Here is a 20,876-nt window from a genome sequence, read left to right as displayed (position 1 = left end):
ACATATTATAGTTAGAGTGATCCCAAAATTTTTAATTACCTGGTAATTTTGATAAAGTCAAATCATTTTACCTATATTTTTATATCATATAAATTACAAACCATCCTGCAATCAAATATCACTATAGGTTGTAATAATAAATATAGTTTAGTTATAAAATATTAATGCTTAAATGCTACTTATTATTTAATAAGGATTAGGTATTCCTAAATTTAAAGAAAAAGTAAAATACAAATTCTTGTAAAAATGAATACTTTTTGCATTCATGTGACATCATCCATCCTTTTCTGAACTCAGTTATACATATGCTATAAAATGGAAACATGATAAAGAATAAATATAATATTTAAAAGGCTAAAATAAATCTATTTTAATATCTTATAAGGTGATACATTTTACCTAATTGAAATTAAATCACTTTGATAGCAGATTATGAAAAAGCATTTCATTTATTCAACATTGAGCAATATATATATTAACAATACTCACCATTCATTAGACTGTAGTGTAGGGGATTCATTTTGGGCTATGTGATATAAGGCACTCATTGCATTCATATTAAATAAAGGAGGCTTCCTTTCCGCTGTAAAAGAAAGGGAACATTCCTGTTAAAATAGGTGCCGGGGTACTCTAGTACTGGGCACGTTTTTCTTTTTTTTCTTTTTTAATGATTTTATTTTGAAACAATCTTAAACTTATACAAAAAATTGCAAGTAGAGTTCAAAGAGCTTTTTTTTTTCCTTTTTTCTTTTTTTTTCTGAGATAGGATCTCGCTCTGTCACCCATGCTGGAGTGCAGTGGCACAATCTCAGCTCACTACAGCCTTGACCTCCTGTGCTCAAGCAATCCTCCTACCTCAGCCTCCCGAGTAGCTGGGACCACAGGTGTGCACCACCATGCCCAATTATGTTTTGTATTTTCTGTAGAGATGGGGTTTCCACCATGTTGCCCAAGATGGTCTTGAACTCTTGAGCTCAAGTGATCCTCCCAACTCAGCCTCCCAAAGTGCTGGGATTACAGGTGTGAGCCACTGCACCCAGCCTCCAAGAACTTTTTCAAGTGAATCAATTGAGAACAAATTGCTGACCTGATGCCTCACCATCCTTAATATATACTTGAGTGTATATTTCCTATAAAGAAGAACATTTTCCTAAATAATCATAATACATCCATTAAATCAGGCCATTTAATAGTGATATAAGACTATCATCCAATCCCCAAACTACATTCAAGTTTCATTCAAATGTCCCAATAATATCCCGTGTAGCAATAGTGAGCTTTGAGTATTGGCAATCTTCAAGGAATTTGTTCATTTTATCCAAGTTGTCAAATTTATTGACATAAAATTGTTCCTATTTCCCCATTACTCTTTTAATACCTGTAAAATCTATAGTGATTATAATCTCTTACTCCTGATATTGGAAATTTGTGTCGTCTTTTATTTTGTGATTAGTCTGGCTAGAGGTTTAACCATTTTATTGATCTCAGAGTACTAGTTTTTGGTTTCACTGATTTTCTCTATTGTTTTTCAGTTTTCTATTCAACTGATTTCTGCTCTGATCATAATCCTCTGCTTATTTTGTGTTCAATTTGCTCTTTGTTTTAGTTTCTTAAGGTAAAAGTTGAAGTCATGACTTTGACAAATTGAAGTATGGTTGCCCTTCTGTATCTGTAGGTTCTGCATCCACAGACTGAACCAACCAACTGAAATATTTCAACCACAGACTGAAAATATCTAGGGAAAAAATAATAAAAATAACAACAAAGACTTTTTAACAATAAAAAAATTAACAATTTTTATTTATTTATTTATTTATTTTTTGAGACGTGGTTTCACTCTTGTTGCCCAGCCTGGAGTGCAATGGCGCGATCTTGGCTCACCACTACCTCCACCTCCAGGGTTCAAGAGATTCTCTCCTGTCTCAGCCTCCCAATTCTCTCCTGTCTCAGCCTCCTGAGTAGCTGGGATTACAGGCGTGCGCTGCCATGCCTGGCTAATTTTGTATTTTTAGTAGAGACGGGGTTTCTCCATGTTGGTCAGGCTGGTCTCAAACTCCCAACCTCAGGTGATCCACCCGCCTCGGCCTCCCAAAGTGCTGGGATTATACAGGTGTGAGCCATCGCGCCCAGCCAAAAATACAAATTTTTAAGACAGCTACTTACATGGCATTTATATTATATTAGGTATTATAAGTAACCCAGAGATTATTCAAAGTATATGGGAGGATATGCATAGGTTACATGAAAAACTAAGCTATTTTATATGAGACTTAAGCATCTGCACATCTTCTTATCTGAAGGAGTTCTGGAACCAATCCTCTGAAGATACTGAGATATACAGGACTCTTGAATGTACCTCACTTTGAGATTTTCTGACATTTCCTATTATCAGAGTTAGGCTAAACACCTTTGGCAGGAGTATCACAGAGGTAATGCTATAATTTGTATCCTATGATGTGGCACTTGATTTTGAGAAGTTCTGTTATTGATGGTATTCACTTTGATCACTTGATTAAGGCCCATGTCTGCCAGTCTTCCTCATGATGAAGTTTCTCTTTTCTCCTTTGTAATTAATAAGCATTTTGCAAGATTGTACTCTGAATCTACATAAATATTCTGCTTCTCACGAAACTTTCAACTTTATTCTTTTATTATATGGAGTCACAGATTTTTATTTTAATAAGTTATATCATTTATTTTGATGTTCAAATTATCTCATATTTGAACAGTAGAAACCTTTTTAAGCTGGCTTGTATCTTTTGGACATGGTCCCATTATTATTTGGTTACTTTCTTGCTTTCTGGTACACTAAGATGTCCTAGCTTCATCTTATGCTTTCCCTAGACCAGACCCTGGATCAATCATTTCTTCAAGGGGCTGTTGTGCTAGGTGTGCTTACTGCTGCTGGGGTGTCACTGCTCTCAGACACGCTCAATGAACAGAGTTGGGAATATATACATGTACACAATACATTTATACACCTATGTGTACAAATACATGACATATATTATTTATATTTGAAAACAATAAATATTGTAGTACAATATCTCAAATTCCAATCCAACAACATCATGTTTATTTCTAGCTTTCTCTTTCCATATTTGTAAAATCCTTCTCTGACAATGAGAGAAACCCTGCTCTCATTATCCTTAACATACATATATATATATATATATATATTTTTTTTTTTTTTTTTTTTTTTTTTTGGAGACGGAGTTTCGCTCTGTTGCCAGGTTGGAGTGCAGTGGCACAATCTCAGCTCACTGCAACCTGCGCCTCCCAGGTTCAAGCAATTCTCCTGCCTCAGCCTCCTGAGCTGGAACTACAGGCATGGGCCACCATGCCCGGCTAATTTTTGTATTTTTAGTAGAGACAGGGTTTCACCATGTTGACCAGGCTGGTCTTGAACTCCTGACCTCAGGTGATCTGCCAGCCTTGGCCTCCCAAAGTGCTGGGATTACAGACATGAGCCACCACGACTGGCCCTTAATATATTTTTCTATCTGATAAATTCCTCCCATGTAACCAATATCCCATCTTTGTGATCATCTTCTCTCTCCTTAAGCAGATGCCCTCCTTTCTCTGTTCAAATTCTGAATCCCCATTCCACTTCACCCTACAGTGTGAATAAACCTCTTGGTCACTAAGTCTTTTAAATGGTATACCATCAATACATCAAACATATCAAACTAGAACATATCTTTTTAATTTTGTCATTCACTATTAAATTAAAAATCTCTCAATTTTATCAAAGAACATTAAACTTGGCTAAAAATCACAGAAGAGATTCACCGAATTTATGTATTAGACTCTCATAAATTCAAATAACTTTTTTTTTCTTGAGTCAGAGTCTCACTCTGTCACCCAGATCAAAGTGAAGCGGCAAGATCTCAGCTCACTGCAGCCTCTGCCTCTCCAATTCAAGAGATTCTCCTGCCTCAGTCTCCCAAGTAGCTGGGATTACCGGGATGCACCACCACACCCAGCTAATTTTTGCGGTTTTAGTATAGATGAGGTTTCACCATGTTGGCCGGTCTAAAACTCCTGACCTCAAGTGATTTGCCCACCTTGGCCTCCCAAAGTGCTGGGATTACACGCATAAGCCACTGCACCCGGCCAAATATTTTCTGTCTCAAATTTTTATAAGCTACTACTAAACTTCTTCCTTTTTTTGAGATAAAGGCTTGGTCTGTCACACAGGCTGGAGTGCAGTGGCACAATCTTAGCTCACTGCAACCTTGACTTCCTGGGCTCAAGTGATCCTCTCACCTCAGCCCCTCAAGCAGCTGGGATTAGAGGCGCATGCCACCATGCCCAACTAATTTTTTTGTATTTTTTTGTAGAGACGGGGTTTCTCCATGTTGCCCAGGCTGGCCTCCAACTCCTGAGCTCAAGTGATCTTTCCACCGTAGCCTCCTAAAGTGCTGCAATTAGAGGCATGAGCCACCACTTAATTTTAAACCAAATTTATTTTAAGTTAGAGATACTATTTCTTATTATCTTGTGCATGTTTCTAAACTGTCTCTACCCATAAATTTGAACTGCTTCTGTAAAATTAATACCTCCAAAATTCAAAAGGAAATTAGATGAAACTGAGACAGAAGCACTGAACAGTCTAGAAAGTAAATCTCAGAAACAATGTCCAATAATAAAATTTCCAGAGAAAGAGTTCAAATTATATATACTTATACAGAAGAGTAATCACCAAAGGGTGAGATAAATGGGTTCAAATGTAATATTTTCATTTATTCCTCTCAACGGGAAAAATGACTTTGTGTACTTTTGTTTCCTGTATTATTTTAATTTAATTAATTTGTTTGTTTAGAAAGGGTCTCACTCTATCACCCAGGCTGAAGTGTAGTAGCATAATTATAGCTCACTGCAGCCTCAAACTCCTGGGCTAAAGGGGATCCTCCCACCTCAGCCTCCCGAGTAGCTGGGACTACAGGTGTGAGGCTACATGCCTAGCTAATTTGTCTTGTTTTTGGTGGAGATAAGGTCTTGTTATACTGTCCAGGCTGGTCTCAAACTCCTGGCTTTAAGCAATCCTTCCGCCTTGGCCTCCCAAAGTGCTAGGATTACAGATGTAAAGCCACTGTACCTAGCTGACAGTAGAACTATGAATATTTTCTTTTCACTCCTTTTGTATTTCTATAATTTTATACCCTAAACATATTATGTAATTTAAAATGATAAATTACATTTTTACAAAGATTATATAATCATGCAGCTCAAATAACAAGAAACTAAGAATTTTCATCAGATGAACTATAAAGAAACATGTAACCAAACCCACTCATGAAAAATTATGTATTATAAGATTTCTTAGTATTAAGACATAACCAAGTAATTTCAACCTTTGTGACACTAAAGCATGAAAGAGTCATGTCTATCTATTCACAACTATGTTTATCAAGACCAATAATGGTATGGTTGATGTAAATTTTTTCTATTACCTATACTGTAAGAAAATAGTTTGTTTTAATTTGCTATCCTTAACTCTTCCAACATAGAAAAGCATATTATAATAAGTATGTGTCCCAAGACTGAATCTGATTTGCATTGAGAATCATACCTCACTGTCTGTAAACCCAGCACTTTGGGAGGCTGAGGTGGGTGGATCACCTGAGGTGAGGAGTTGGAGACCACCCTGGCCAACATGGTGAAAACCCATCTCTACTAAAAATAAAAAAATAGCTGGGCTTGGTGGCAGGCACCTGTAATCCCAGCTACTTGGGAGGCTGAGGCAGGAGAATCCCTTGAACCCGGGAGGTGGAGGTTACAGTGAGCCAAGATTGTGCCACTGCACTCCAGCCTGGACAACAAAGCGAGACTCTATCACCCTGCCCCCAAAATAAGAAAGAAAAGAAAAAAAAAACGAAAATCATACCTCTAGACCTGTGTTATCTAACAGGGTAGCTAACTGGCCACATGTGACTATTTAAATGCAAATGTATTTAAACAAAATTTTAGAAAATTCACTCCCTTAGCTGAAAAGCCACACATACAGAACACTTCCTTCATCGCAAAAAGTTTTCCTAGCCTGTGCTACTTTAGACCTTTCACCTATAACCATAATCAGGCTTAAAATATAGTTCCTGACTTAGCAGTTCAAAACATTCAAAACATTTGTAAGTAAAATGCTTAACGTTATTATGAAAGATTATAAAAGTGAAGATACCAAATGAATGCCTAAAATTCTAAGAAATTATTTCAAATATTTCACCCATGTAAAATTATTTAAAGGTAGTCACATCTAAAGTTGCTTTAAGTATAAAAACTTCTATTGTGAAGGAACTCTGTTTTATGAAGTTGAATAAAAAGCTAGAAATAAGAAGCCATTTCACGGAAACTACAAAATTTAGGTATATTTTGTTCTAAGCAGAACAATGAGCCAACAAATCCCTTCTAATCAAATAAAATATATCAATGAAATCTAACAGGTCCATTAATGCAATTTCACTATCACTGAGGGGCACATGTATGCATGAGCCAGCATTAAGAAAGTAAAAGGATCCCATGGGCAAAGAGTACATTAATCAGCTTCTCTACATGTGTATCCAGGATTCTTAAGAAATTAATTAGGATCTATGGGTAGGAAAAAGAATCATACGTAAAAGAATAGAGATTAGAGTTTAGGACACTTAAAGGTACTTTCAAATGGAAGAAATAGTTTTGCAAACTTCAAATTAAGACAAAGAAATCACAAGTATGACATTATGGTCATCTCCAAATCTCTGTTTGTTGATGCTATTAAACTATAAAACAAAGAGCAGGATGTGGAGCTTGAAGGGAGTAGTTAACATAGGAATTCCAACAAAAGTGAAAATACTTAAAGATTATGTTTTAGGAAAAAAAAACTGGACTGCAAGGTAGTCTGGTTGTAATAGAAATCATAACTTTAATCTACTGTGTAATAACAAGCAAGATTTTACCTTCATTTTACCTCATTTTCCCTATAATTGTTTTCGAAAACTGACAAACTTGAGTAGATAATGATTAATCAAAATTACCAATAGATTTTACTTTTAATGTATTATTTTCCATCCTCAGTCACTCCTTTCAGAATGGCTTAGATGAGCGCTGTGGCTCATGCTTGAAATCCCCCCACTGTGGGAGGCTGAGGCAGGAGGACAGCTTGAGCCCAGGAGTTTGAGACCAGCCTGGACAACATGGCGAAACCCTGTCTCTGCTAAAAATACAAAAATTAGCCTGGTGTGGTGGTGTGCGCCTGCAGTCCCAGCTATGTGGGAGGCTGAGGTGGGAGGACTGCTTGATTCCAGGAAGCAGAGGTTAGAGTGAGCTGATACTGCACCACTGTACTCCAGCCTGGGTGACAGAGCAAGACCATGTCTCAAAAATAAATAAGTAAGTAAATAAATAAACAAATAAGTAAAGTTTACTGCAATGCAATGCTCTAAAAGAAGATAAAAAGGAAAAGGAAAAGACTATTGGGCTGGTAGACCTCCATTGGGAAATCCAGAGCAAGAAGATGGCCAGCATCTTCAATTGCAGTGACAGTTTATTGGCTCACATAAGTTATGACGGTCCACTGTTTTTAGCACATTCCATTTATGAGCAACTGAACAAAATGTGTGCTTAAAATCAAACTGCTACAGGAAATTGAATCCAATCTCTCTCCTTCACTGCAAGACCCTGCTACAGTGATCCATATACCTATCATCATGGCCCCTGTTGAATGAAGTCGGACTTACCATCTTATAAATCATATATATATCAAATATATATATCAAACTGTTACAAAATGGTATGTAGGTATGACAGTCTGACATCTAATTTCATTCCTAATTCAAAGTAAAAACAAACAAACAAACAAACAAAAAAACAGTAGTAACCACCCCAGCTAGTTATGAATGCTTTACAGATCTTCTACAGCTGGTAAATCCGGTAATCATAAACATATTCTAGGTGTTTAACAAATACTCATTAATGTTAGACATAGATTCCTCAAACATAATTAAAACCACAGTGGAAAATTATTTTGGATATAATGGAACAGAGCAAATATACAGCTAACCCTAATATAAATAAAAATTACCAAATAACCAAAGTGAAAACCTTACTAAATATATTGCCCCCCTTATAAAGTGACATTTAAGATAAAAATCTATAATTTTTATAGATCGGTACAGAAATTGATGTAAAACATTGATCAAACCTTAATCCACAGTAATGAAGAACAATGCTTACCTAGTTCAATACATGTTATTCCAAGAGACCACACATCTACTTTGCCATCATACTGTCCTTCATCCATGGCTAAAATTACTTCTGGGGCCATCCTAGAACAAAATGTTCATTTAAATTTAAAGATTTTTTTTAAAAGTATACTATTCTTTGAGAATGTAAGTCATCTACCTGGAGATCACTGGTTTGAATTCTAGTCAATATATCTGGACATAAGAATTTTTATAATGGGAACTAAGTGCATTACAGGTTGTAAGGTAAATATTTAGCAATGCATATACAGTGTGAGATTTATTCTCACTATCCCGTCATTATCATGTAACAGCTACCCCAAAAAAAAGAAGCTCCCAAGGCACAATTATATTCTGCATCTGCTCCAGTTTGCAGATTATAATACTTCATATCCTTTAGGCCAGTGGTTCTCAAATATTTTGGTCTCAGGATCCCATTACAAAAGTCTAATTTTTGGCCAGGCGCAGTGGTTCACACCTGTAATCCCAGCACTTTGGGAGGCTGAGGCGGGCGGATCACGAGGTCAGGAGTTTGAGAAGCCTGAGCAACATGGTGAAACCCCATCTCTACCAAAAATACAAAAATTAGCTGGCCATGGTGGCTGGCGCCTGTAATCCCAGCTACTCAAGAGGCTGAGCCAGGAGAATCGCTTGAACCCAAGCCAAGATCACGCCACTGCACTCCAGCCTGCCTGGGCGAGAGAGTGAGACTCCGTCTCAAAAAAAAAAAAAAAAAAAAAAAAGTCTATTTTTGCTTAAAAGATCGAATTTTACTATTGGCAACAAGTATTGTCAGTTGTTTTCCTTGAAGTTATAAGCTCATGTCGTTTATTAAAGAAAATTATCTGCCACAATCACCAAGACTGAAGACTGAATAATCATAGTTTGTCTTTCTTTCAAATAAAAATGGTATTCCATGATAAAAGTGGCCAGGGCAGCTTACAACTCAATCACACAATTATCAATCTTATGGGTATCTTATTTGTAAATGAAGCACTAATTCATGTCTTCAATTAGTGTCCTATATTCTTTTTTTAAATTTTTAATCATTTTTTATTTTTTTGAGAGACAGGGTCTCACTCTGTCGCCCAGGCTAGAGTACAGTGGCACAATCCCGGCTCACTGCAACCTCTGCCTCCTGGGTTCAAGTGATTCTCCCACTTCAGCCTGTCAAGTAGCTGGGACTACAGGCATGCATCACCACGCCCGGCTAATTTTTGTATTTTTTGGTAGAGACAGGGTTTCACCATTTTGGCCAGGCTGGTCTCAAACTCCTGACCTTAAGCGATCTGTCTGCCTCGGCCTCCCAAAGTTCTGGGATTACAGGTGTGAGCCACTGCATCTGGCCGAGTTTAACATTCCTGACAGTACTTTACCTTCCACTTCATTTGTATTTCATGTTAAACACAGATAGACACTTAAAACGGCTGCTGACTGCTTTAACTATTCTTACCAATATGGCGTTCCCACAAAGGAATTGGCAGGTGATGCCATGGAAGCAGATCCAAAGTCAGCAAGTTTCACCTGGCCTGGTTCTGTCAGAAGGATATTTCCTGCTTTGATATCTCTAGGTTTAGGGAATACAGAAAATTACTTAACTTTCCCTCATTAGATTATGTTTAAAAAAAAAAAAAAAAAAACAAGAATTCATAAAATAGAGAAGGAGAAATCAAAATAATTAAGTGCTGGGGTAATCACATAATTGGGATAATGAGAATTAATATTCAAATTAGAAAACAAAAAACTACAGAATTCAAATAAACATATAGTAATACTTTTCTAAAAGAGAAGACAAATAGCAGCAAAAAGAAAAGAAAATTAGTTCACTGGAGCACACAGTTTATATTTTAGTTTCTGTTTATTGGTAGAAACAATGGTTTTTAAAAATACATTGTAATTAGCAAACAATGTCTTTATCATACATAAGATTTCTGTGTATCCATACTTAACATAAAACCAAAAAAAAATAAAGAACCTTATTCTCCAAACTTTTTGAAAAAGACTTATTCAAAATAAGTAAATACATAAAGATGTATTCGTATCATTTACAAACTTTAGCATAGTTTTCCTAAATATAAAATAAAAACTGAAATATATGGATAATGTAGTATCAATGATCCCAAATTTACTTTTCTGAAACAGCAACGGTCTATTAAACTAAGAAAACAGGTATTTATATAATAAGACTGTCTAATTAGCATTAAATATATACTTAATCATTCAAAAATTAAAATAGAAATTAAAGTGCTGAACTTCCAAGCCCTTAATTCTTACTATATATTTTAGAGCATAACACAAAGTGAATCTATTTTTCTTACATTTGATTTTTTTTAAATGGAGAGGTATCTTAAATTTGAGAAAAACTTAGGTTGAAATTCCAACTATGGCACTCACTTATTTACTAGCTTGTGGGTATCTCTCAGATCTTATCCCGATGTTAAAAAATGATAACCCATTAACTCACAATGACTCTATTATATAGTTTAATATGTACTGCCTCGTTCATACATGTATAAGAAAATACTAACTTTCTTCTACAACAGCTAGAACCAATACCAGTGCCAAAAATTTATTATAAAATGTTTTAACTTCAAAGTTATTATCCATAATCAAGGATTATCAAGGACCACAGCTCAAAAGCATAAACAGTCTTAAGCAGCTTGTTTTTTTTTTTTGAGACAGAGTTTCACTGTCACCCAAGCTGGGGTGCAGTGGCACAGTCTCAGCTCACTGCAACCTCCACCTTCCGGGCTCAAGCGATTCTCCTCCCTCAGCCTCACAAGTAGCTGGGATTACAGATGCCCACAACAAAGCCCAGCTAATTTTCATATTTTCAGTGGAGACAAGGTTCCACCATATTGGCCAGGCTGGTCTCAGAACTCTCAACCTCAAGTGATCCACCCACCTAGGCCTCTCAAAGTGCTGGGATTACAGGTGTGAGCCACCTTGCCTGGCCTTAAGCAACTTTTATTCATCCATATGTCATGGAATCAATGGAATAAATCTGTCATTATCAGTTACCAAGAAGACAAAAGATCTAGATTTAGTTCTAGCTCTAATCTACTCAGCTTTGCAACCCTTAGGAAATTACAGTCACAAATTGAGACATCAGTGATTTTACCTGTAAAATGAGAAAAATTTTATGATTCTCTAATGCCCAATCCAATTGCAAATTAAATGATTCTACAGCTAAGTTTCTACCACTAATCTAAAAAGTATACATACTTTTACAAGGTCAAGCAGCACATACAGGCAAAGATAAAAATTATCCTAGAGAGCCGGGCGCGGTGGCTCTCGCCTGTAATCCCAGCACTTCGGGAGGCCGAGGCAGGTGGATCACGAGTTCAGGAAATCGAGACCATCCTGGCTAACACGGTGAAACCCCATTTCTACTAAAAATACAAAAATTAGCTGGGCATGGGGGCAGGAGCCTGTAGTCCCAGCTACTGGGGAGGCTGAGGCAGGAGAACAGTGTGAACCCGGGAGGCAGAGGTTGCAGTGAGCCGAGATCGTGCCATTGCACTCCAGACTGGGTGACAGACCGAGACTCCGTCTCAAAAAAAAAAAAAAAAAATCCTAGAGAGATCAAGTATACCACTATGTTCATTTTAGGATATGAAAAGTCTAAAAAAAATGAGTTTATATTATTTTATTTGGCTTTAACCAATAAAAACTTTAGGGTTAATAAATTCTAAAGTTGGTAATATGCAACAAGCCATTTACTTATCAACATATGATAATTTCCAAAGCACTTACCTATGAATCATAGTATGAGAATGTAAGTAGGCTAATCCCTGGAGAGCACCATGTGTAATTGCTGCTATTTCCACTTCTTGCAATGGCTTTTTGTGAACTTAAAATTTATTTGAAAATAATTAATACACAGAACATTTTTGTTAAAAAAATACATATCTAATACATGGGGCAATTTTAAAAAACTGATACTTAGCAAGAAGAGATTTATTTTCCAAGATGATAAAGATTATTAAACTTTGTAACTTGTACGCAGTTGTGCCAGTTGTCAAAGCACAGTTCATAGCCAATTCTTCTCTTAGCTAATGATATTGAATAATTATTTGGTGATGTAAAAACAATAGCAGCAGAGTTCTCTCTCTTTATTCTCACTTATCTTTGTTTTGAACAGAAGGAGCAGGATAACAGAGAATTCAGAAAAACACTTATAAAGTCACAATGAGAGAAAACATGACTATTTTAAGCTACTGTATAACATATAATATTTAATAAGGACAGCATATACCATGCTGAGAATTTGAAGACTAACAGTTCTGCTCTTTCTGGAAAGTTTTACATTATTTGGTATTAATATCATTTAAATAATGTCAAACTAAATTATCATTTTATTCTGTGAATACTTTTTAAAAAATAATCAAAGGAGGCCGGGCGCAGTGGCTCACGCCTGTAATCCCAGCACTTTGGGAGGCCGAGGTGGGCGGATCACCTGAGGTCAGGAGTTTGAAACCAGGCTGACCAACATGGAGAAACCCCATCTCTACCGAAAATACAAAATTAGCCGAGCATGGTGACACATGCCTGTAATCCAGCTGCTGGGGAGGCTGAGGCAGGAGAATCGCTTGAACCCGGAAGGCGGAGGTTGCGGTGAGCCAAGAGTGCCACTGCACTCCAGCCTGGGTAACAAGAGTGAAACTCCTTCTCAAAAAAAAAAAAAAAAAGGAAAGAAAAAATAATAATAATCAAAGGAAACTTACCTTCTAGTAAATCCGAAGCAGATCCTAAACAATATTCCATTACAAGCTACATGGAAAAATTATAAAAGCATTAAAATATATTATTATAAAGATTCTAGTTAAGATAAAATAAGTTCACCCAGTAGATCAAGAAGATAGTTTGAAGTAAAATTCTAGTCACCATTTACCTTAAAAAAAAAAATACAGTTATATAGATATTTCTCAGAAAAATATATTTTTAAAATTTTTTAATAAAAAATACTCACGTATTCAGTGATTTGTTAAATGCAGTCAAGCCAATGATACATTAATCTTTTAATAATGCCAACATAATAATAACTTCTATAAGCTGTGCATTTCATATATAATTACTAATTAAAATTATGAAGAAATACACATATTCCATTACTACAAATCTATAGTAACAATACTCATCATTGTTAGAAGACAGAAAAGTGTGTTCTCTAGAATTATATGTATAGTCAGCCCTTCACATCTGTGGGTTCTAGATTTGTAGATTCAACCAACTATGTATCAAAAATAATTGAAAAAATAAAAAAATTGGCCAAGCGTGATGGCTCACGCCTATAATCCCAGCACTTTGGGAGGCCGAGGTGGGTGGATCACCAGGTCAGGAGATCAAGACCACCTTGGCTCACATGGTGAAACCCCGTTTCTACTAAAAATATAAAAAATTAGTTGGGCATGGTGGCGGGTGCCTGCAGTCCCAGCTACTCGGGAGGCTGAGGCAGGAGAGTGGCGTGAGCCTGGGAGGCGGAGCTTGCAGTGAGCCGAGACTGCACCACTGCACTTCAGCCTGGGCGACACAGAGACTCTGTCTCAAAAATAAATAAATAAAATTTTAAAAAATTACAACATAACAACAAAAATAAAACAAAAAGCCAATACAACATAATAACTATTTACATGGCATTCACATTGTGGTATTATAACTAATCTACAGATGATTGAAAAAATTAATAGATGGATGTGCACAGGTTATGTGCAGATACTCCATTTTACAGAAGGGATTTGGTATCCTGGGGGTGGGTGTCCTGGAACCAAATTCCCCACAGATACTGAGGAAAAACTATATACAAAGCTTAGGTCACAGCTGTTTCTTTGAAAGCAAACACAGAGCACTTCCTATGTGCCAGGTTTTTTTTTTTTTTTTGAGACGGAGTCTCGCTCTGCCGCCCAGGCTGGAGTGCAATGGCCGGATCTCAGCTCACTGCAAGCTCCGCCTCCCAGGTTCACGCCATTCTCCTGCCTCAGCCTCCCAAGTAGCTGGGACTACAGGCACCCGCCACCACGCCCGGCTAGTTTTTTGTATTTTTTAGTAGAGACGGGGTTTCACCGTGTTAGCCAGGATGGTCTCGATCTCCTGACCTCGTGATCCGCCCGTCTCGGCCTCCCAAAGTGCTGGGATTACAGGCTTGAGCCACCGCGCCCGGCCTGTGCCAGGTATTTTTTATATAGTAACCAATTTAATCCTCAGAATGACCTTATGAGGTAGGTCCTATTAGTATCCTTATTTTATGGATGGAGAACCATGAGAGGCAGAGAGGTTACCCGTCTAATATTACTGCTTTCTCGTTAATCATAGCCTCAATTTTATAAGTCATCACTACCACCACCAAAACAAACTGGATAAAAATGCACCAAACACTACAAATCTAAATCTACAGTAAGTATACTAAAATGATACTTAGCTGTGGCTTACTAATTATTCAAAATAAGGGGCCATTCCTGGTAACAAAAGGACAAAATTAATTTCTACTTCTTATAATAAAGGGCAACAATTCTCTATCTTTAGTATTATATTATTCGGCCAAGGAATCATGATCAGTTCTAACTTCACCAGGATTCACCCAAATTTCACCAAGATCTTTCTGGTTAAATGCATTAAAGTACATTTATGTCAAGAAAATATATGCCAACTTTCAATCTCAAGTAACATGATTGTTTTCACAATGTTTGAATGGTACTACTAAAACTGTCAGAGGACATTTTATTATACACAAAAAGGTCAACAGAATTCTGAAAAATCTCTGCAGTAAGACTTGCAAAAATTCTATCATCTCTTATTGCCTACAAGTTCTAGGAAATATTGTTTGTTTTCTTTCAGTATGAACTAACATTTCAGGTGATTTTGCATGTGTTTACACAACCCATATGAGATATTCTGAATTAATTCATTATAAACCAAAATCAGCTAAAATTGCAACAAGGGGAAAGCAAATACCAACCCATGCTGTGTGTTCACGTAGATAACAGCCTTTGTATTCTATACTGTTGGGATGTTTTATTCTTTGTAGAAACTTGACCTCCTTAATAATATCCTGCCATTTCTGTGGGGAGAAAAAAGGTAAAGAATTATGAACAGGGCTTTTCCTCAGAAAGTTATATGAGAATAAAAGTAATTACTAAATTGAGAAGGGTTAACAAGAACATGCAAGTTTGCTTGGTTTTACTTACTTACTGGGAGGGTCTCGCTCTTTCACCCAGGCTGGAGTGCAGTGGCACGATCTCAGCTCACTGCAACCTCCATCTCGTGGGCTCAAATGATCCTCCTCCCTCAGCCTCCCAAGTATTTGGGTCTACAGGCACACACCACCATGCTCATCTAATTTTTCTATTTTTTGTAGAGATGGGGTTTCACTATATTGCTCAGACTGGTCTCAAACTCCTGACCTCAAGTGATTCACTTGTCTTGGCCTCTCAAAATGTGATAATTTTTAGATAAAATGTCAAAATTAAAAAGTTTAAATAAATTATATTCAGCCGGGCACACTGGCTCACACCTGTAATCCCAGCACCTTGGGAGGCTGAGGCTGGCGGATCACGAGGTCAGGAGATCAAGACTATCCTAGCCAATATGGTGAAACCCTGTCTCTACTAAAAATACAAAAATTAGCTGGGCATGATGGCACGCGCCTATAGTCCCAGCTACTCGGCAGGCTGGGCAGGAGAATTGCTTGAACCCGGGAGGTGGCAGCTGCACTGAGCTGAGATCGAGCCACTGCACTCCAGCCTGGTGACAGAGCGAGACTCCATCTCAAAAATAAAATATAAGTAATATTCATATACAGGCCTATCTCAATTTACGGTGCTTCGCTTTATTGTACTTCACAGATATTACTTTTTTTTTAAAACAAATTGAAGGGTTGTAGCAATCCTGTGTCAAAGCAAGTCCACCAGCACCATTTTTCCAATAGCATGTGCTCACTTGATGCCTTTATGTCACCTTTTGGTAACTCACAATATTTCAAACTTTTTCATCATTATTATTATATCTGTTATGGTGATCTGTGATCAGTAATTGTTGATGTTACTATTGTAATCGTTTTGGGGAGCCATGAACTGTGCCCATATAAGACGGTGAATTTAATCAATAAATGTATTCTGACAGCTCCACCAGCCAGCCATTACCCTGTCTGTCTCCCTTTCCTTGGGCCTCCTTATTCTCTGAGACACAATAAAGTTGAAATTAGGCCATTAATAACCCCATAGTGACCCCTAAGTGTTCAAGTGAACGGAATACTCACACATCTGTCACTTTAATTCAAAAGTTACAAGTGATTAAGCTTAGTGAGAAAGGCATGTCAAAAGCTGAGACAGGCTTTGAAGCTAGGCCTTTTGCGCCAAATAGTTAGCCAAGTTGTAAATGCAAAGAAAAAGTTATCGAAGACAATTTAAAGTGCTACTCCAGTGGATATATGAATGATAAGAAGGCAAAACAAGTTTATTGTTGATATGAAGAAAGCTTTAATGGCCTGGATAGAAAATCAAATCAGCCACAACATTCCTGTAAAACAAAGTCTAATCTAGAGGATGGCCCTAACTCTCTTTAACTCTACAAAGGCTGAGAGAGGTGAGGAAGCTGAAGAAGAAAAGTTGGAAACTAACAGAGGTTGCTTCATCAGGTGCAAGGAAAGAAATCATCTCCATAAAATAAAAGTGCAAGGTAGGCCGGCATGGTGGCTCACTCCTATAATCAATCTCAGCACTTTGGGAGGCCAAGGCGGACAGATCACTTGAGGTCAGGAGTTCAAGACCAGCCTGGCCAACATGGTGAAACTCCATCTCCACTAAACATACAAAAATTAGCTGACTGTGTTGGTGTGTGCCTGTAGTCCTAGTTACTAGGGAGAAAAGGCAAAGGAAGCAGAATTGTTTGAACCCAGAAGGTGGAGGCTGCAGTAAGCCAAGATAGTGCCACCGCACTCTAGCCTGGGTGACAGAGAGAGACTGTCTCAAAAAAAAAAAAAAAAAAAAAAAGAAAAGTACAAGGTGAAGCAGCAAGTACTGATGTAGAAGCTACATGCAAGTTATCCAGAAGATCTAGCCAATGTGTCATTGAGGAAGGTAGCTACATTACACAACAGATTTTCTTTCTTTTTTTTTGAAAGTCTTACTGTCACCCACACTGGAGTGCAGTGGCATGATCTTGGCTCACTGCAACTTGTGCCTCCTGGGTTCAAGCATTCCTTCTGCCTCAGCCTCCCTAGTAGCTGGGACTACAGGCATGTGGACTACCATACCTGGCTAATTTTTCTATTTTCAGTAGAAACGGGGTTTCACCATGTTGGCCAAGCTGGTCTCGAACTCCTGGCCTCAAGTGATCCACCTACTTCGGCCTCCCAAAGTGCTGGGATTACAGGTGTGAGCCGCCATGCCCAGCCAAGAGATCTTCAGTGTAGACGAAATAGCCTTATGTTGGAAGAAGATACTACCTAGGACTTTCATGGCTACAGAGCAACTATGAAATGCCTGGTTTCAAAGTTTCAAAGGACAGGCTGACTCTCTTGTTAGGGGCTAACGCAGCTTGTGATTTTCAGCTGAAGTCAATGCACATTTACTATTCCAAAAATTCTACTCTGCTTGTGCTTGTTCAATGAAACAACAAAGCCTTTAGATGACAGTACTTTTGTTTAAGCATGGTTTAGTGAATATTTTAAGGCCACTGTTGAGATTTACTGCTCAGAAAGATTCCTTTCAAAATATTAGTGGTCTTCGCCAGTGCACCTAGCCACCCAATAACTCTGATAGAGACATAAAAGGAGATTTATGTTGTTTTCATTCCTGTGAATACACCATCCATTCTGTAGCCCACGGATCAAGGAATAATTTCGAGTTCCAAGCCTTATTATTTAAGAAAGGCTGGCTGGGCACGGTGGCTCACTCCTGTAATCCCAGCACTTTGGGAGGCCAAGGCAGGCGGATCACCTGAGGTCGGGAGTTCAGGACAAGCCTGACCGACATGGAGAAACCCAGTCTCTATTAAAAAAATACAAAATGAGCCGGGCGTGGTGGTATATGACTGTAATCCCAGCTACTTGGGAGGCTGAGGCAGGAGAATCGCTTGAATCCAGGGGGTGGAGGTTGTGGTGAGCCGAGACCATGCCATTGGGCAACAAGAGCGAAACTCCATCTCAAAAAAAAAAAAAAAAAAAGAAAAAAAGAAAAGAAAAGAAAGGCTGTAGCAGCCGGGCATGGTGGTTCACTCCTGTAATCCCAACACTTTGGGAGGCCAAGGCAAGTGGATCACCTGAGGTCAGGAGTTCGAGACCAGCCTAGCCAACACAGCAAAACCCTGTCTCTACTAATAATACAAAAATCAGTCAGGCATGGGGACGCAGGCCTATAATCTCAGTTACTCAAGAGGCTGAGGCAGGAAAATCGCTTGAACCCGGAGGCGGAGATTGCAGTGAGCCGAGATCATGCCATTGCACTCCATCCTGGGCGACAAGAGTGAACTCCATCTCAAAACAAAAAAACAAAACAAAACAAAAAGGCTATAGCTGCCGTAGACAGCAATTTGTCTGATGGACAGTGGCAAAGTAAACTGAGTACCTTCTGGAAATAATTCATTATAGATGCCATTAAGAACATTTCCGACTGATGGCAGTGCAAATTAGCAACATTAACAGGAGTCTGGAATAAGTGCATTCCAACCCTCATGAATGACTTTGAGGGGTTCAAGATTTCAGGGGAGGAAGTAATTGCAGATGTGGTGGAAACGGCAGGAAAACTGGAATTGCCATGGAGCCTGAAGATGCGACTAAACTCCTGCAATTTCATGATAAAACTTGAATAGATGAGAAACTGCTTGTAATAGATGGGCAAAGAAAGTAATTTCTGAATATTACATAAACTTAGTTGATAAAGCAGTAGAGTTACAGAGGATTGACTCCAATTTTGAAAGTTTTATTGTGGTAAAATGCTGTCAAACATCATTGCATTCTACAGAGAAGTATTTTGTGAAAGAGAAAACTGATGGGGCAAACTTCACTGTTATCAGATTTTAAGAAATTGCCACAACCACCTTAACCTTCAGCAACCACTACCCTGATCAGTCAGAAGCCATCAACATAGAAGATCCTCGAGCAGCAAAAATACTATGACATGCTGAAGGCTCAAATGATCATTAGCATCTTTTTAGAAATAAAATATTTTAGGCCGGGTGTGGTGGCAGGCATCTGTAGTCCCAGCTACTCGGGAAGCTGAGGCAGGAGAATCACTTGAACCCGGGAGGCGGAGGTTGCAGTGAGCTGAGACTGCACCACTGCACTCCAGCCTGGTGACAGAGTGAGACTCCATCTCAAAAAAAAAGAAAGAAAATATTTTAAAATTAAGGTATGTACACTGTCTTTTTTTAGACAAAATGTTACTGCACACTTAATGGACTACAGTATAGCATGGAGATATATATATATATATATATATATATATATTTAGATGGAGTCTCATGTTGCTGTCCAGGCTGGAGTGCAGCGGCACAATCTTGACTCACTACAGCCTTCGCCTCCTGGCTTCAAGTGATTCTCGTGCCTCTGCCTCCTGGGTTCAAGTGATTCTCCTGCCTCAGCCTCCCAAGTACCTCGGAATTACAGGCACATGCAACCACGCCTGGCTAATTTTTGTATTTTTAGTAGAGACAGGATTTTCCACCATGTTGGCCAGGCTGGTCTTAAACTCCTGACCTCAAGTGATCCGCCTGCCTTGGCCTTCCAAAGTACTGGGATTACAGGAGTGAGCTACTGCACCAGGCCTAGACATAATTTTCATATGCACTAGGCACCAAAAAGTTCATATGGCTTGCTTTATGATATTTGCTTTATCGTAGTGGTTGAGAACAAAACCCACAATATCTCCAAGGCATGCTTATAGTTTACAACTCAATTACATAATTTACAAAATTATTTCACTAAAGGTAGGTAAGACAAATTTGAGTTTGATAAAATTTATCATTAATGACTCTTATTAAAATTTTACAATCATACACCAATCATGTTGATAACTATATACCATATTCAGTGATTTTTCTTCAAAAGTTCAACCTTTCTTTTTTTCATACAGTTTTATTGATACATAATTTATATACCATGAAGTTCACCTGTTGTGTTTTTGGCTTATTTTTATTACCAAATGTTAGAGTTTCTTTTTGTTTTTAACTCAAATGAACTAATTCCTCTGAGATTCAAGTTCCTAAATGCAGACTCTAAAATGCTAGTGAATAATTAGCTATTATATAGAAAAGTTCACAGAAAAAAACCAAGCAGTACAAAAATCTTTTCCTACATAGTTTACTAATACCTATCAGGAAATACAGATAAACCTTTGGTCTTAAGCTACTTCATGACAACCTTAACTACTCAGGCCACATCCTAAACACAGTTACTCTTAAGAAGCAACCCGAGAACTCTAAAAATACAGATCCTTTGGTCCATACCCAGAAATTCTACAGATTTAGTAGGTGTGAGAGGAGGACTAGAAATCTGTTTTTGCTCTTTTTAATTTTTTAAAGTTTTATCATTGATTTGGGCTATATTCTTAATGGCAAGGAAAGCAATATAAATAGAATACTTAAAGAGATGTTCTATACTAGATTTAAGATCATATACCTCCTATGTTATTTCACAAGGCCTTAACAGAACACAGCAAAATA

General features: G+C 37.8%; 2 protein-coding genes across 6 annotated transcripts in view; both read right to left on the bottom strand.

Moving 5' to 3' along the window:
• TP53I13 (tumor protein p53 inducible protein 13) overlaps window positions 1–20,876 on the bottom strand; it is a 343,577-nt gene that overhangs the window by 80,946 nt on the left and 241,755 nt on the right. The window lies entirely within an intron of this gene.
• TAOK1 (TAO kinase 1) overlaps window positions 1–20,876 on the bottom strand; it is a 164,494-nt gene that overhangs the window by 58,716 nt on the left and 84,902 nt on the right. For 4 of the 5 annotated variants that reach the window (XM_050763307.1, XM_050763310.1, XM_050763308.1 and 1 more), the window contains 6 exons: window positions 15,175–15,276; window positions 12,947–12,992; window positions 11,976–12,072; window positions 9,673–9,786; window positions 8,212–8,303; window positions 490–583 (listed from right to left, as the gene is read on the bottom strand). In XM_050763307.1, the coding sequence (XP_050619264.1) occupies window positions 490–583; window positions 8,212–8,303; window positions 9,673–9,786; window positions 11,976–12,072; window positions 12,947–12,992; window positions 15,175–15,276 (545 nt within the window). Of the gene's footprint in view, window positions 1–489; window positions 584–8,211; window positions 8,304–9,672; window positions 9,787–11,975; window positions 12,073–12,946; window positions 12,993–15,174; window positions 15,277–20,876 lie in introns of those variants that run through there. The other variant, XM_050763311.1, reaches the window with a different exon arrangement.

Source organism: Macaca thibetana, chromosome 16 (assembly GCF_024542745.1).
Source record: "Macaca thibetana thibetana isolate TM-01 chromosome 16, ASM2454274v1, whole genome shotgun sequence".
NCBI lineage: Eukaryota > Metazoa > Chordata > Mammalia > Primates > Cercopithecidae > Macaca > Macaca thibetana.
The sequence above is the reverse complement of the archived record's forward strand: the minus strand, read 5'-3'. Positions and strand labels throughout refer to the sequence as shown.